Source organism: Vicia villosa, unplaced genomic scaffold (genome assembly GCF_029867415.1).
Source record: "Vicia villosa cultivar HV-30 ecotype Madison, WI unplaced genomic scaffold, Vvil1.0 ctg.000567F_1_1, whole genome shotgun sequence".
Lineage (NCBI taxonomy): Eukaryota > Viridiplantae > Streptophyta > Magnoliopsida > Fabales > Fabaceae > Vicia > Vicia villosa.
The window spans coordinates 608,222-625,036 of record NW_026705260.1 but is presented as its reverse complement, the minus strand read 5'-3'; the positions used below and the strand labels follow the sequence as shown (position 1 = coordinate 625,036).

The 16,815-nt window shown below is 34.7% G+C and overlaps 4 protein-coding genes across 5 annotated transcripts; 2 read left to right on the top strand and 2 right to left on the bottom strand.

Moving 5' to 3' along the window:
* The first annotated feature begins 1,331 nt into the window (after positions 1-1,331).
* Positions 1,332-3,562, top strand: LOC131629448 (protein trichome birefringence-like 39). The gene is made up of 5 exons (XM_058900234.1): positions 1,332-1,728; positions 1,813-1,984; positions 2,476-2,651; positions 2,755-2,913; positions 3,064-3,562. Exons 1-5 carry the CDS (start codon positions 1,415-1,417, stop codon positions 3,350-3,352), a joined length of 1,110 nt encoding a protein of 369 aa, XP_058756217.1. The 5' UTR covers positions 1,332-1,414; the 3' UTR covers positions 3,353-3,562.
* A 2,957-nt stretch (positions 3,563-6,519) lies between these two features.
* Positions 6,520-7,947, top strand: LOC131629449 (seed biotin-containing protein SBP65-like). The gene is made up of 2 exons (XM_058900235.1): positions 6,520-7,041; positions 7,173-7,947. The coding sequence occupies exons 1-2, from the start codon at positions 6,610-6,612 to the stop codon at positions 7,836-7,838; spliced, it is 1,098 nt and encodes a 365-aa protein (XP_058756218.1). The 5' UTR covers positions 6,520-6,609; the 3' UTR covers positions 7,839-7,947.
* A 24-nt stretch (positions 7,948-7,971) lies between these two features.
* On the bottom strand, positions 7,972-8,913 carry LOC131629450 (signaling peptide TAXIMIN 1-like). Its single transcript, XM_058900236.1, has 2 exons — positions 8,680-8,913; positions 7,972-8,598 (listed from the first exon to the last, which is right to left on the bottom strand). Exons 1-2 carry the CDS (start codon positions 8,787-8,789, stop codon positions 8,475-8,477), a joined length of 234 nt encoding a protein of 77 aa, XP_058756219.1. The 5' UTR covers positions 8,790-8,913; the 3' UTR covers positions 7,972-8,474.
* Positions 8,914-10,569: 1,656 nt separating this feature from the next.
* On the bottom strand, positions 10,570-16,334 carry LOC131629446 (transcription factor GTE4-like). Of its 2 annotated transcripts, XM_058900233.1 has the most exons (6): positions 15,906-16,334; positions 12,711-15,792; positions 12,575-12,620; positions 12,374-12,487; positions 12,204-12,273; positions 10,570-10,973 (listed from the first exon to the last, which is right to left on the bottom strand). In XM_058900233.1, exons 2-5 carry the CDS (start codon positions 15,606-15,608, stop codon positions 12,215-12,217), a joined length of 3,117 nt encoding a protein of 1,038 aa, XP_058756216.1. In that variant the 5' UTR covers positions 15,609-15,792; positions 15,906-16,334; the 3' UTR covers positions 10,570-10,973; positions 12,204-12,214. The 2 variants fall into 2 exon arrangements, with proteins under 2 accessions (XP_058756216.1, XP_058756215.1); XM_058900232.1 differs by having other exon boundaries at positions 12,711-16,334.
* Between the last annotated feature and the right edge of the window lie 481 nt (positions 16,335-16,815).

Here is a 16,815-nt window from a genome sequence, read left to right as displayed (position 1 = left end):
ATCTCTTGGGGTGTGAGTTTGGAAGAAGATTAGGGTAAATGATTAGGGGGAGGGGGCTGTTTTGCTTAATCTGCAAAACGCGCAGTATTTCGGAAATGAACTTCCGAAATGGTGTTTTCGGAAGTGCATTTCCGAAATAAGTCAAATTTTAAAAAAAAAAAGGCGCTTTCGGAGATGCATCTCCGAAAACACCTTTTTCTTGCATTTCGGAAGTTCATTTCCGAAGTCAGGGGTATTCTGGGTTTTTCACCAGAGGTGAGCTAGAAGGTTGGGAGGTGGCCAAAGAAATTATCTTTGTAAATATTCTATTTAGTACAAATTCTTTAGAGTCTTTAATATGTATTTATATAGGAGTTATGAAAACTTAATTATAGGAATAATTATAAAAATTATAGGACTCACAATTTGATCTGCCAAATGGTTGCTGAATTTTTGTATACTCTATAGTCCTCACTTGTTTTCATTTCACATAATTTTGCTTCACCCACCCACTTTTCCCAACAATTTACACACACAACTAAAGCATAAACCACATAACAAAATGAAAGAAATACACACAAACCTCAACAACAAAAATCATCAAAATTTATTTTATTATGAGCACAAACATGTGATTCAAGATATACTTTTAACTATCTAAATGTTCCAAGCATCCCTATCAATAAAAACAACATAATTAGTAACAAATTTGGTTAGGAGCTCCATGCATATGTGGGGGATTCATGTTTCACCATTTTTTAATACTAATAACAACTTTCAATAAAGAGAACCAACTTAACTAAAATCTTAACCCACCTGTAATTACAAGACCTTAAACACAAACATATGACATGTTTCCTACAAATTAATACCTTAAAAACAAACATCAAAATGATCTGTTTTTGTTCAAATTTGTCACCTAATGAAAACAACATTTTCCTAAAGGAAGTTGCAACTAGCAAGTACCATTATTTTCTGAACAAAAAATTCTACTAAAGTGTTACTAAAGCTTCTGCTTTATTCTTACACAGAAATCACACAAACCCATGTCTATAACCAAAAAAATATCCAATCATTATTTTAACCTTATGTAAGAAAAAATTTCAATTCCATGACAAGACATTTTCAATTTTGTTTTTCATGTAATGTAGCTAAAGTGTTAGTACTATTTTTGAATCACATGAAACATGATTCCAAGAAGTTTCAAAGCAAAGGTAACATCCTACCCCACAAGAAGCTAAGGTAAAAAGGTTACATTTAAAATTAAATTATCTTAAAATAAAATAAAAACACAAGAAACCAAAAGTGTTCTGTTTTCACTCTCTCTCTCTATATCTCTAGTTCTTTTTGCAGACACATTATTATATAAGAACATGATTAGGTGAAAGTTTATCTTCACTCTTAGTCCTTTATTTCATTCCCAAAAACTAAGGAAATGGGTTCAGTTTCTGTAAATGCTCTGTTTCATACTCTGTTTCATACTCTGTTTCTTGCTCTGTTTCTGACTCTGTTTCAAACAAAAGCAGAGATTTTTAACTCTTTTAGCAATGAGACAAGTTTTGAAACAAGTAACACCCTAGGAACATGTAACATTTTCAATGGAAAATGGGTTTACGACGCTTCATATCCTCTCTATGACCCTTCAACTTGTCCTTTCATAGATCCACAGTTCAATTGTCAGAAACATGGTAGAAAAGACAAGCTTTATCAGAAATATAGGTGGAAGCCATTTTCTTGTAACTTGCAAAGGTACATTTTTTATCAACATTTTGGTTTGTTTTTGGTTTTGTGTTTGGTTTTAGCTAAAAGGGTTGTTGGAAACTGTTTTTGCAGATTCAATGGTTTGAACTTTGTTAAGGGACATAAAGGGAAAAAGATTATGTTTGTTGGTGATTCTTTGAGCTTGAATCAGTTCAACTCAATGGCTTGTATGATTCATGCTTCTGTGCCAAATTCTAAGGCTACATTTTATCAGAGAGATGCTATTTCTTCTGTCACATTTGAGGTTTGTTTGTTCTTTTCTTTCATTGTGTTTTGAAACCATTAGTGTAGCAAAAAGTTGGTTTTTTTTTAATGATGTTAGGCTAATTAAGTGCTTTTTTGAACTTTTGAGCAATTTCCAAAATTAAAGTGAAATTTTGATACACTTGAATCTGATCTAGTTTTGAATGTGATGTTTTGAGTAATAAAGGGTGAATGTGATTGTGTTGGGGACATTTTCTGTTAGAATAGACGTGGAGTTTTAGTTGTCACAACTTCATTATTTATTTATGGTGAAAAGGAAAAGTCATTTTTTCATTATTTTTTATGTCACCTACTAGAAAATTAGATTATTTTTTTTCCATTATGTTTGTTTATAATATAAGTCTCCATAATGCTATAATGCGTCTGATATAATTGTTCTCAAATCCTATCTTAACTGACAAAAGTCGATATTATTGTCTCTGCTATAATTATCGGAAATTCCAATTTTAAGATTTTTAGTCCTTTTTTCAGGAATATGATCTTAAGTTATTTCTATTTCGCACGGCGTATTTGGTAGACCTTGATCATGATAAAGCCGGAAGAGTTTTGAAGCTCGACTCGATCAAGAATGGTGAAGCTTGGAGAGGAATGGATGTGTTGATCTTCAACACATGGCATTGGTGGACTCACACCGGAAACGCACAACCGTATGATTATGATCATCATTCTTTCACATTCGCATCATTGTTATTGCAATGATTATTTAATCAACGTGCTAACATTTTTTGTGACATGAAAAATTGATGATAGGTGGGATTTTATTCAAGAGAATAATAAATTGTTTAAAGACATGAACCGTTTTGTTGCATTCTACAAAGGATTAACAACTTGGGCTAGATGGGTTGAAGAAAATGTTAATCCATCCAAAACCAAAGTCTTTTTCTTAGGAATTTCTCCGGTCCATTACCAGTAAGTTATTCGTATACACTCTCTTAGTAAATTTTTTTACACTGTCAATCAACTACAATCGTCAAACTTTCTGTTAAAAAGTTATTTATATAGACTCTCCCTCTCAGCGTAAGTATAATTATAATCGTGTAAACTTTTTTATGGTATTAGGGGAAAAGATTGGAATGAACCGACGAAGTCGTGCATGAGTGAGAAAGAACCGTATTTTGGATTGAAGTATCCAGGAGGGACGCCGATGGCTTGGATGGTAGTGAACAAGGTGTTGAGAAGGATGAGTAAACCAGTTTATTTCTTAGATGTGACAACATTGTCACAGTACAGAAAAGATGCACATCCGGAAGGTTATAGTGGTGTTATGGCAACAGATTGTAGTCACTGGTGTCTTCCAGGACTTCCTGATACATGGAATGAGCTTCTCAATGCAGCACTTTCTCATTGACAATTTGAATTGTGTATAAGGTTCAACTTTTAGAGGAAAATTCATTGTTTTCAATTCTAGGAATTATTGTAATTGGATAATAAAAAGGGTTTGATATGGTTCAATGTCTAAAATTGTAAATGTTCATTGTTTAGGCAGAAATTTGCCTTTAATTGTACTAGCAAATATTGTATTTTTTAAGTTTGGAAAGATTTGTTGCTTCATTGTAAATCAAGTGGGGATGAAGTTTCCTTTTTTAAAAGCATTGAAATTGAAGTGATGTTGCAAAGTAAAGCTATTATAATTTGTAAAAAATCATTGGTCCGATTTGAATGGCTATTTGCATTCATGTCATTGGCCAATTGGTAGCCAGATAATCAACTAGTAGTGTTTATTGTGTCTATAAGATGCGATTAGCCTAATTATTGATTTAATATCATATTTTCTTGATCAGTGTGGATTGTATCAAAAAAAGACTTGGAGATTAAAAATAAGAAAAGCATGGCATTTTTGGTTGTTAAAAATACGATAGTCTGACTATTGTTCATTCGTTGTTAATATTATGGTTATCTTCTTCAAAACGTCCTTTTTGAATCTATAAGTTTTTTTTTTTACCTTGTGGAAGATGCATGGCATTTTTCTAACACAAATCTTTTTTATTTAAAGACAATATAGAACATTCTTTTATATTCAATTCTTAATTATTTTGATGTAAGATTCTTTTGAATATTTATGAGATCGTATTTTCTTAAGTCCTACCTCAAATGCTTGTATTTTATCTTGAGTCCAGATAAATATCCCTAGAGGTGTTTGCGGTGCGGTTTGGGCGATTTTGACGAAATAAATCATTCGAACCGCAAGAGAAAAAAATCGTGCGGCTTGGTTTGGTTCGGTTGGCTTTTAAAAAAAATCCAAACCAAACCAAATCAAACTAATGCGGTTTGGTTCGGTTCGGTTGGTTCGGTTTTTTACAAATATTTTATTGAGCCATAATACACATATAGATGACAACATAATTTTGTATTTAGACATTCATACACTATCAAATAACAACAAAACTCGTCATATTTTGACAACAATTTTTCATTTAATATGTAAAAATTAAATTAGAAAAAAGTGGAATATTAAATATAAAATAATAACATAAAACAATATAAAAAATATTATAATGAAACAAAATAATACAAGAGACAAGAGATTAGTGATGGTGAAAAAGAAAAAAGTGTTGAGAGATTAGAGAAGAAAATGTGCGATAAAAACAAAACTGAAATACGGAACATTTACATAAAAATAGAAGGTGAAAAAGAAAGAATATAAGAGAATAGAGATTATAGAAGAAGAAGGAAGATGTATGTGGCAAAGAAGGTGCGATAATGTTATTAGAGATTTGAGAAGATCGGGACTAAAATTATATGTGTAAGGATGAGAAAATTGTTGGTAATCATAAGGCTAAGGTATAATAGGTTTAATTTTTGGTTGGATGTGAGTTAAGTAAAATTTAGGTTGTAACATAATGCGGTTTGATTCGGTTTGGTTCGGTTTACAAAATACAAACTGCAAACCGAACCAAACCGTGCGGTTTTGTTAAAAAATGACCCAAACTAATCCGAACCAAATGCGGTTTTTCGCGGTTTCGGTTTGGTTTGGTTTGATTTGCGGTTTTCTATTGGCTTGGTTTGGTTTTGATCACCCCTGAATATCCCCTCAATCACATGAGGAGGTCCCGTGAATATGCTGAAGTTCATTTTATAACTTACACTTTAAATAACTTATGTGAGATCTTATAATTCTTGATGATGCTAGAATCACCAAGGTGTCTTAGTATAATCACTCAAGGGTTCAAGTTAAATAACAAAGGAAATCAAAAACACTTTAATTTAAGTCATATCGATTTTCATCCTTAAAACGTCAATAGAGATTTTATCCAAATTAACTTTTCAACTATCCACTATTTTTTACCAAACACTTCCTTAGTAGTTAAAATGGGTCTGTAAAAAATTAATATATTGAATCTAAATTTTAGAACAAATTCACCTATTTCTTTTTAATTTGTTTGTCATTAAGAATGAATGAATAAATTCGACTAAGTTACCTCAATTGATAATGCACAAATTTAAACTCACGACATCACATATGTTCACCTTTAAATAGTGAGTTTTTGTTATTGAACTACTTGAAAAAAAAAAGGAAAAAATAGATAGGATAAGTGAGAGTTTGGTTCTTCATTGATAAAAATTGATTTTTAAGAAAATAGATTTCGTAAAATTTGTTATGATTAAAAGTGAGTTAAATTTAAAATAATTTATATTTAAATACATTTATATAAAAATAAAATAAACAATAAATTTCAATATAAAAAATCACAAATCACGTACATCATATCAAAACCAATTTTACACATCTGAATATAAATTCCAAATGCTTCAAATATGGTACCAAACATAGATTTGGAGGAGATAGGAAGGAAATGCTTCCGAAAACAAATTTTAAAAAAAAAAATTATAGAATAATAAAAGAGTGTTTTTTAAATTTTCAGAATATTATAATAACTTAAAATATTTATTTTAATGTAAACGCTGCAAAACCTCTTTGAATATACATTTTGAATTTCACAAATTAGAAAAAAATTTGTGTTCAAATAAGAAACAAACTCTTCAAAATTCTCCCCACCTAAATCCTTATGTTTTTTCCATTCAATTCTTCTATTTTTTTTCAAAATTTTCTCTTCTCTTCTCCTCCAAATTCCCAAACAATAGTGTTTATGAATAAACTATTTCAATAACATAAAAAATGAAGTCTTTATTTTTATATCTAATCACCTAAAAACAACAAATGACTTCTGACAAATTGTTTCTATAAACTATCTCACCAGTGCAAATATCAGTAGATAAACATCAATCCAAACATGCCCAAGTGATAACTAAACTAGCCAATAGTGTATTCCAGACTAGTCTATAAGGAAAACATTCCTTCCTGTAATTTTTGACGTGTCTCAAACCTGATAAGCTAGCTACTGGCACTGTTTGAATCCATAGAACTTACCACTGGATTGTGAAGCTGAGTCACTCCATTGATTTTAAGACAGTTCCTAATTTGTTACACCACATGTCCTTCCATGTCCTTTTCAAACTTAAGACTTCAAACCGACATGCCCCTATCTTGTTCCTTTAAAACCAAACTTCACCTTTCTTCGGTGAACATACAGATATATCAATAGCCATAATTTGAAAGAAAAGAAGTGTATCATTGTTTTCTTGAGAGATAACATAACAAAAACAATGGCTTCTGAACAAGTGCATCGTGCAGAAGTATTCAGTGAGACGTTTGTGGAGATAGGGGAGATACAAATCCAGGAACAAAGAAATGAAGGAGAGGGTGGTACTAATCAGAAACAACAAGATATCAGAGAGTTGCATGCTGATAGAGGCGGGTCTCAAGACAAAGAGGCTGAAAGGAAGCGGAGAGAAGAAGCTGCTAAAGGATTGCGAGACAGAGAAGAGAAAGAAACAAAGACAGTGGAACACACTAGACAGACTCATGCAAAACAAAGAGAAAAAGAAGAGAATGCCAAGTACAGAGCTCAGAATGCAATTGCAAATACTCAAGAGAGAGCAAAACAGGAAGCAAGTGTTCAAGCTTCAAGAGATGATACAACAGCTGCAAGGAACAAAGATGTGGAATCAAAGGCCATAAGGGTTACACATAATAAGGTTTTTATTTCTATTTCTATCATCTATCTATCTGTTTTATATGCCAATGAAGTGAATTAGCTTAGTGATGAAATTAAAGAACCTTTGTTGTAAATTTGTAACTTATATAGAAGTTTTCCATTTGAAAACAGGAAACTAAGGAGAGGCCATCAGAGAAATCCACCACCAAAGGCTTTGAAGAAGGAAAAAAGAAACCTGTTGTTGTTTGTGAAACTGTAGTTAAAGTTCTTCCACAGAAGGATAACGAAAGCAACACAGTGGGAAGCTCTCAAAGAGTTCAAGAGAGAGACATAGCAAAAAAGCAAGGTGTGTTGGGGGAAACTAAAACACAACATGCAGAAAAAGTTAACAAAAATAGGGAAAGCCATGTGTTGGCTACCTATGCCGAAGTTGTAAAAGGTGATGATTCTGCTGCAAGGAGATTACGAGAACAAAAGCTAAATGAAATATTAGTTGAAAAAGGCTTTGAGGGAGAGAAAGAAGAATCTCAAGTGGGTATTATGCAGAATCTGCCTATGGTAAATGAGCCATTGGATAATAAGGTTAATGAAGGTGGAAGTACTGTGTTGGGAGCTGTAGGTGAAACTGTGAAAGAGATTGGAGAAAACATCCTGAAACCAGCTAAGAAAGTGATAGAAAAAAGTGAAGAGGGAAAAGAGGGTGGTGGAGTGTTGAGTGCCATAGGTGAAACCGTAGTAGAAATAGCAGAGACAACTAAGGTAATTGCTGTTGGAGATAGAGAATCAGAATCAAAAGTGAGCACTGAATCAGAGACAAAAGTGAGTTTTGTATGTTAAGGCCTTTTAACTGAATAGCGTCCTTATAAATAATCTGTTTTCTGCGAACTCTACCTTATGTAAAAGTAAAACAATACAAGTATATGTATAGGTCTTATGAGTTTTTGTATTTTTGGTAATATCATCATTTAATAAAATCAAAATAATACATAAATGTATAAGAGAGATCATCAATGTAGTAATAATGAATCACGAATATCAGAAACACAATACTAGTAAACGTAATTACAAGTGGCTAGCCGAGAAACACAATACTAGTAAACGTAATTACAAGTGGCTAGCCGAGAAACACAATACTACTAAACGTAATTACAAGTGGCTAGCCGACACGGACACAACTTTTCTAATTACAAGTGGTTAGCCGACACGGACACAACTTTTTTAATTACAAGACGTAATTACAAGTGGCTAGCCGAGAAACACAATACTACTAAACGTAATTACAAGTGGCTAGCCGACACGGACACAACTTTTCTAATTACAAGTGGTTAGCCGACACGGACACAACTTTTTTAATTACAAGTGGCTAGCCGACACGGACGCAATTTTTTTCAGAGGTCTCGGGGCCTAATAACCTAAAAACCTAATTGACTCTGAAATCAAAACAACAACAAAAATTGGCAAAAGAAAGAGAATTCAGCATGGGATCATAGAGATGAACCACGTCATGACATGCAATGGAGCCTTGATTAATTCAAGCGCAATTTCAATTACTACCGTGAGACACAAGAAACAGGGGCATATGCATGAAAGCAATGTTCTGCAAAAAAAAAAAAAATGTTTGATTTGTATAGCAATTAAATTGAAAGGCAAATGAGAAATGAAGAAATGAAAAGATTACCCGATAATCCAGACGAATGTGCCAACGATTGAGAGGAGGAGACAGAGAAATGAAAAAGGAAGACCTATTAGAAAACCCAAAGGTCTGCATTCACCTTCTGAATTGCACATTGTTTCTTTTCACTTTTGAACCCTTTTTCTGGATTAGATAGATTATTAGATTCTCCATTAATCACGTTTTCTAATTATTATCTAGAGGGGTTTAATTGATTAAGATTTATTATAGTTACATCCTATGAACTTTCAATTAGACCATGAATTGACAAAAATATCCCTTTTACTATTTCTAATTGCCATAAGAGATTTGAAGGTTATTGACATGTTACCGCTTTTGAATGTAAATTGCATATCATGCCTTTAACTTATAAATGATCTCAATACTTTAAATGCTATGTTGGATGTATATGATATATTTATGTCTTATTTTATGAATCTTCATTATGTTTTGTTGGATACAATTGTCTTAATATTTTGAATATATTATTAAAAATATTATGTTGGATGAATAGTATAGTCAAAAAATATTTTGTTAAATGCAATTGTCTTCATATTTTGGATCTAATTTTAAATGTTATGTTGGATAAATAATATATTGAGAAAATATGTTAAATTGATAAATTATTTTGGTTGAAAATTTTGTATTTAATAAAACTATATGCATTCATCATTTATAAACACATAAAATAAATTTTTCAATTTAAGCATTATATTTAACTATTTACTAATAAATTAGCCTCTATTTTTATCTAAATTTTATCAAAGAAAATCATACCCGAATGGACATCAGATTCATCAATTTAGTTTATATATTTGACCAGTTAATATCAAATTAGTTCTCATTTTTACCCAAATTTTATCGGATAAAAATTCTTACATGTAAAAAAAAAAACCAAAAAAACATTCATTATTGTAGCTCATATATTTGAGTATTAATTGTTAAATAGGTCTTGTCTTTATCTAATTTATACTAAATAAATAATTGAAAATAATTAAAAAAAATGTGTGTAAGAGACATCTTGCATTTAACTTGCAACAATCAACGATAATTGACTATTTACCAAATGTGTTTGAGAACATACATGTTGCATTTAACTTGCAGTAAAACAATTGATTACTAATTTAAAAGGATTTTCTACACTAATGCCCTGGAAAAAATAAAAAACAAATTATCACCTTTTGAAATGAAATTACCCCAATGCCACATTCCAAACACGTGTTCGACCAGGTCGAGCATGAAAAATCCAAATAAATGAAGCTTACGATCAACCAATAATTGAACAAGTAGATCGAGCATGTGAAATCCAATGATTAGACGAGAAGACAAAAAAATTATTGCACGCTCGACCCATAGATGGTCGAGCACGTGCATGTAATGTAGCATCGTGGTAATTTCATTTTAAAATATGGCAATTTGATTTTATTTTATTTTATTTCAGTTTTGTGGCATTAGTGCAAAAAATCCAATTTAAAATATTGATAGATGTGTTTAAAGACAAAAAAGCATTAGTGCAAATAATCCAATTTAAAATATTGATAGATGTGTTTAAAGACAAAAAAACGGAGACCAATTTAGTGATTGAGTTACCAACCCCAGGACAACTGATGTTACAAAGACATGAACTAATTTTAAATACTAACAAAATTAGAGTCGTTTGAAAACAATTAAGAGAGACAAAAATCAATTTGATAGTTACACTTTATGATCGTTACTCGTACTTCCCAGCTATCATTGATGCTCCCTGTCACTTTCAGAATCTAACTAAAAATCTTTGAGGCGGAGAAGACATTGAGAAAAGTAGGAAATAAGTAGTATCAACATCACAATAATACATTACTATGATACAGCAAACACAAGTAAAATGACCAAAAATTGCCTTGTCGTGCTACCACAGATTGAATTCTCCCTTGAATAAATATTTCACAGTTGTAAGCTTAGTACATGGAATGGTATTATGAAGATGTAGAAAATTACATGACAAGTATTATTTTTGTATAACACCAAAATTCATGAATCTGCCACCACAAACAATAAAATTGTCATCAAGGAAACTCAATGCGCAGCAGTAGTTAGCAATGTACACATGCTACGGGACACTAACTACCCTACCTAATTAATTATATCATCACATCCTACCAAACATTATTATACAAGAAATGTGGGAACCAAAACTCCCATACTACATCAGTAGGATTTCCCACGCCCTTCCACTATTATCCCCAACTGTTAATCTTCAACCTTCAAACATCAACTAGGCAACTGTCGCCATCATTATCTCTAATCTAAACATCTAACATCTGCAATATCAAATATACACAAATTAGGACTGTTTATGGTTAATCACTTCATCCAGGAAGTTAAATAATACAAAGCTTCTTCAATTTCAAACATGATGCTATATATAATTTACAATGCATAAGAAAAAGACAAAAAGTAACTGCTAATGCTGAGAAAATTTCAAGACAAAGCTAATTTTACATTATACTCTATATCCTGGAATGACCCTACCAATGGAACTACTAAATAAATAGCTTCCAGGAACCAAGTATTATAAGACAAGAAACTAAAAAAAGGTTTGGAGAGTTATCTTCACATTTTTCAACAGAACACAGCATTTAAAATCTACAAGTTGATATTTATTCATCTGGAGGTGTATATTGACAACAATGCAAATGTCCACCCAACTCTTTAAAAATATACTTACAATTACAACCGAGCCTTATTAAAAATATATAGTTAATAAAATCCACACTTCGGCCAACTGCATCATGACATTTTCACTTCACATAGAACTCAACAGAAATAGATGTGAAAAAAATTGCGAGAAAAATAATGACAATTGGAGTAAACTCATTTATTTTAATAGTGCCTATAAAACTTCAACTCAGCAAATTATGATAATATCATTACGAACTTCATTAAAAGACCCAATCCGACAGGGGGGAAGACGCCAGCAAGTTTCACATCTATTTTGCCGGATAAAGAAATTGCTAATAGAAAAACATAATAGAATAGCACCTCAATTGTAGTATCCAAAGAGTACAAGTAGAAAGACAAACATTCACTAAAACAAAAACAGCATACAAACCAAAAGCCAATGAATTAGGCTCGCCTCAACTCACAAGAATACCATATTTCATAATAAAACCATGCATTATAAAGGTCAGGAAAAAAGAAGGAAATAAGCCTAAGTTACTTGTTTGACAAATTTAATGATAATTAAGCATAAAAACCATTAACGCTTTATCATTAAATTTTCAATAAGGAATACAAGCACAAATCATTCAGCTTGAATTTGTTCCAATTTACAGGACAAAAACATAAGAAATGCATTTGACACACTCCATGGCAAACAGAATTAGTTGCTAACGAGCACCAAACACATTATTCAGTTTTTTTCAAAGAAAGAAAACAATCCGCTCAGAAGCTACCTACATCACTCTTCTTCTGAATAAAAAAGCAGAATAGAAACGGGAACAGAAGGTAAGAGATATATAATAGTCACAGAGCAAAAAATGTAACTCTACCTAGCATTATATCAGGTTCCTTGTGACCCTGCATCAGATCCCGAGGCTGAGGAACTGTCACTATCAGAATCTGCAACAGCACATACAAATGAGGAAGAAGGAACATCTAATAACAACAATTACCAAAAGCAAGGATGTGAAATTAACAGTTGAGATATGAATCAAAATACCACTTGAAGAAGACCCAGAATCACTACTAGAGCTGCTTGAACTACTTGATCTACTTCTATTATCTGCTTGACTCCCCCCTTGCATAGGCAAGGATGGGGGAACATTTCTTTCATCTGCACAGAAACAGACAAACGAGTTATTTCAATTAGAAAATAAAAAACATATAATAGTCTGAAATACTATGACAAATTAAAATTTACCTGCTTGTGGTTCTCTAGAAATCTCTATCATAGCTGGTGGCTGGCTCTACAGAAAGTAAGAGATAATATGTTTAGCAAAAATTGCTTCCCAAAGTATGCATTACCAAATATTGTAAGTTAAAATCCAATCCCTTACCCTCTGGATGGAATTCTGCAAAGCTTCTGCTCTCGCTCGAGCAACTTCAGCCCTCCTCTTGTTCTTGCTCAAACTTTTCTTATAGTTGGTCACAAATCTATCAAGCTCCCAAAGAGTCTCAGCATCCACGCTGTCAATGTCCACTTCAATTTCATCATCATGTTGATTCAAGGCTAAATTTCTCCTCTTAATGATGTGTACAATAGCATCAAGCTTCTCTGGAGGTAAACCCTGAAGGTTTGTGCTTAGTTTTTGCTTTTCATCAAATGTCATGTCTCTTTTATTCGGATCTTTTGCCTTTGGCTTTTTTGGGGCTGGGGTTCTACTTGATGGAGTATTGTTCATAGATCTTGGAGTTCGTGCCAAAGATTCAGATCTGTCCAAAATTCGTCGCATATCTAGAGGCGGTGGAGTAAACGTAGGAGCCCTTCTAGGCAAAGGTGAAGGTGCACCATACTCCATGCCAAATCTCATCTCACGATTGTAATCTGACTCTATTATAGCCCACCTGTCCTCGAAAACCTTTGATAATTGCTCTGCCATCACATGAACATCCTGTCCCTCTGGATTATATGTCATAGCATTATCAAAAGTGAGTCTCACATCCTCTGCAAATTCCTTCGGTGATTTGTACCAATTCTTGTTCAGCCTTGTCTTCACAGTTCCTAAGTCCATTGGATGAGTGATGATCGTAAAATAGTCATGCAAACCAAGACCCTCGACATCAACAGGAGAATTAAACACCCACCCATGCTTGTGTTTCATCAATTTTTCAAGCAGTGAACTACAGCTCTTGAAAAACTTGGATCCCATTCGAAGCCCAGGACCCATTTCTCCACCACCTTGCTTCTTCCAATTCAATTTTGACTTCTTGTTGCTCTCTGCAGGTGGGAATTTATCTTTTGCAAGCAGGAACTCTGAGTTATGATAAAACTGGTTTGCTTTAGGCATTCTCTTTTCCTTCTCAACATTTTCACCGACCCCTTGACTATTATGGAACATTGGAAAACTTAACTGGTGCAAAGGCCTGGTAGGTTGTCGCGAAACACCAGCAGATGCTACCTCTGAGTGAGCACGCTTTGCTCCACCTCCATTAGAGATCCCACCACCCAACACTACATTTGAATTGCCATAAGCACCTACATTTGAATTGCTATAAGCACCTACATTTGAATTTCCATAAGCACCTACATTTGAATTTCCATAAACACCTACATTTGAATTGCCATAAGCACCAACATGCCCCTGTTTCACTTCAATCTTCTTGACCAAATTTCTCACTACACCAAGCTCATTTTCAAGCTTCCAGCGTATCTCTTGTTTCTCCTGCTTTGACTTCAAGGCCAGATTGATCTTGAATCGGTCCTCTTGACTCGGCTCCACGGTCATATTCTCAGAATGTCGATACCCAGTGCTAGGAACTGCCCCATGCCCATAAATGGGGCTCAAAGGTCCATCATCCTCCTGCTGAACATTGGGGTTAGAAGGTTCAGCCTGCTGATGGTTATGCAAGTCATCGGAAATTGCCCCGTGATTATGGATGGGGCTTGAAGATCTATCATCCTCCCGCCGTATATTGACGTTAGAAGGCTCGGGCTGCTGATGGCTGTGCAAGTGGTCAGAAACTGGTGGCGAGGGCGGCTGAGCCAGATTCTGATCCTCTAATGTGGAATTGACTAGTGGTTGAAGTGAACTCCCTTCATCCAATCCCAAATTCACTTGTGGCTGAGACAAATCCTCATCTTCCAACACTGAATTATCTTGCTGCAGAGAAGCCCTGTCATCCAACTTGGAAATTAATTCCGGGTGAGGCAAACTCCCGTCCTCCAATCTTGAACTCACTTCTAGCTGAGAAATGTTCCCATCATCTGGTCTTGAATTTTCCTGAGGCTGAGGAGAATTCACATCCTTATGGGTTGAGCTTTGAGGCCGGGGTGAATTCTTATCCCCTGCTCTTGAACTCACATGTGCCTGAGCCAAATTCTGGTCCTCAAATTGCAGCTGGGGTGAATTCCCATCCCCTGTTCTCGAACTCGTTTGTGGCTGACCCAAACTCTGGTCCTCAAATAGCTGCTGGGGTGAATTCCCATCCCCTGTTCTCGAACTCGTTTGTGGCTGACCCAAACTCTGGCCCTCGAATAGCTGCTGGGGTGAATTCCCATCCCCTGTTCTCAAACTTGCTTGTGGCTGAGCCGAATCCTGCTCCTTTAATTGCTGCTGAGGTGAATTCCCATCCTCTGTTCTTGAACTCACGTGTTGCCCAACCAACTTCTGGTCCTCCAAATTCTGTTGGGGTGAATTCCCATCATCTGTTCTCAAATTTGCTTGAGGCTGAGCCAAATTCTTCTCCTTTAACTGCTGAGGTGAATTCCCATCCTCTGTTCTTGAACCCACTTGTTGCCCAACCAATTTCTGGTCCTGGAATAGCTGCTGGGGTGAATTCTCATCCCCTGTTCTCAAACTTGCTTGTGGCTGAGCCAAATTCTGCTCCTTTAATTGCCGCTGAGGTGAATTCCCATCCCCTGTTCTTGAACTCACTTGTTCCCCACCCAAATTCTGGTCCTCCAATTGCTGTTGTGGTGAATTTCCATCCTCCAATCTTGAACTCCCTTCAGCCTGAGCTAAATCCCCATCCTCCGACACCGCCAATTGAGGAACCACTGGCTGAGCCAAAACATTACTCTTGGCTTCATCGTTATTAATGTTCTTGTTATCATCGATATCATTGGTGACTGTAGTAGTGGGAACTTTATTATCTTTAGCATTTGTGGTGGCAGAAGCTACAGTATCCCCTACGTTAGGGTTTCTCTTGGTACCTCTGAAAACTCTCCTTCTGTAAACCTTACCTTCGATGTATCTCTGCCTCTCTTTAGCTCCATCCGTAGGCCCCGAAGCCATACATCCAAAACCCTAATTCCAAAACCAATCCAAAAAAGTCCCCAAAATCCTAGGGTTTTATGCACCTTCAAATCGAACAATCTCGAAAAATACAATAATAAAAGAACCGGTAATCAAAACCCTAAAATTTTAGGAATTTTCCACCGCCAAATCAATCTTCAAAATTCTAGGGTTCACTCGTAACCTTATCAGAACCAAGAGAGAAAAGAGAAACGAAGAATCAGAATCATAAAAAAAAAAAACGCATGAAGATCAAGAGAGAGAGGGAGATTCAGTAGGGTTTCGAAGCTGGTTTACCTTGGTTCCGATCAGATCTAGCACTGTCTCTCACTTTCTCTCTCTAGAACTCATCGACTTTCTCTCTCCTTCTCAAAACGATCGTCGTTTTATTGAATCTACACAGGTGTACGACAACGGTGGGTTCGTGAGAGACCGTGGACCAGGTTACGCGTTTGGGGGTGCACCTAAGAGTCGTGCCTGTGAAGCATTATATCACCGAATATTCTGGAACTGGACTCACTCGAAACAAGTGCGAGTGTTTAACACGCACCAGTAGAATGGGAGATCGCTAGCTGCGTCAGTTTCACGCGGAGACAGAAAGGGAATGGATTTTGATGGCGGGGAGTTTCGTTTGCGAAAATTTGAAAAGTTTTCGCAGGCGGTGGAGTGGAGCGTGTTGGGTACTCTCCGATTCGGAGTTTTTTATATGCCGGTAAGTGCTCGGAAGGTTTTTACACGCGCTGGTTTGGCGCTTGGAGAGTGTCAGTGCCTTTTAATTGCCTTTTTGTTGTAGTTGGGTCTTTTTTGGGCTTTTATAGCCTGGGTCAAAGCCTGAATTTTAAGAAAATTGTAATGTTTAGACAAACAAGATAAAAATTTTAAAATATTTTATTAGATTTACAAAATATTTGATTTTAAAATTTGATGTTTGAATAAATTAATTCAGCAAATATTTGGATCAATTTGGGAATTTTTTTTTTAAATATTCAGTTTTTTTAAAAAAAATTCAAAAATAACTAGGTTTTCAAAATATTTACAAAATGTTTTTTTTTTTAATTTTAACACGTTGTCGCCGGGGGGGTGGCGACAACGTTTTGGGCCTAGGAGTTGTCGCCAGTGGGCCTGGCGCCTCCTTTGTGTTGTTTTGGTGTTGTCGCCACCCCCCCGGCGACAACACCCCCCCTATTTTTTTTTCTTTTTTTTTTTG

Excerpts from the sequence above, each read along its gene's own strand:
- LOC131629448 (XM_058900234.1), top strand. The coding sequence starts at position 1,415 with ATGGGTTCAGTTTCTGTAAATGCTCTGTTTCATACTCTGTTTCATACT. Across the intron at positions 1,985-2,475 it reads TTTCTTCTGTCACATTTGAG|GAATATGATCTTAAGTTATT; the intron begins GTTTGTTTGTTC and ends TCCTTTTTTCAG. Across the intron at positions 2,914-3,063 it reads ATTTCTCCGGTCCATTACCA|GGGAAAAGATTGGAATGAAC; the intron begins GTAAGTTATTCG and ends TTATGGTATTAG.
- LOC131629449 (XM_058900235.1), top strand. The coding sequence starts at position 6,610 with ATGGCTTCTGAACAAGTGCATCGTGCAGAAGTATTCAGTGAGACGTTT. Across the intron at positions 7,042-7,172 it reads TAAGGGTTACACATAATAAG|GAAACTAAGGAGAGGCCATC; the intron begins GTTTTTATTTCT and ends ATTTGAAAACAG.
- LOC131629446 (XM_058900232.1), bottom strand. The coding sequence starts at position 15,608 with ATGGCTTCGGGGCCTACGGATGGAGCTAAAGAGAGGCAGAGATACATC. Across the intron at positions 12,488-12,574 it reads TTCTAGAGAACCACAAGCAG|ATGAAAGAAATGTTCCCCCA; the intron begins GTAAATTTTAAT and ends GTTTCTGTGCAG. Across the intron at positions 12,274-12,373 it reads TTCTGGGTCTTCTTCAAGTG|ATTCTGATAGTGACAGTTCC; the intron begins GTATTTTGATTC and ends GTGCTGTTGCAG.
- LOC131629450 (XM_058900236.1), bottom strand. The coding sequence starts at position 8,789 with ATGTGCAATTCAGAAGGTGAATGCAGACCTTTGGGTTTTCTAATAGGT. Across the intron at positions 8,599-8,679 it reads ACATTCGTCTGGATTATCGG|AACATTGCTTTCATGCATAT; the intron begins GTAATCTTTTCA and ends TTTTTTTTGCAG.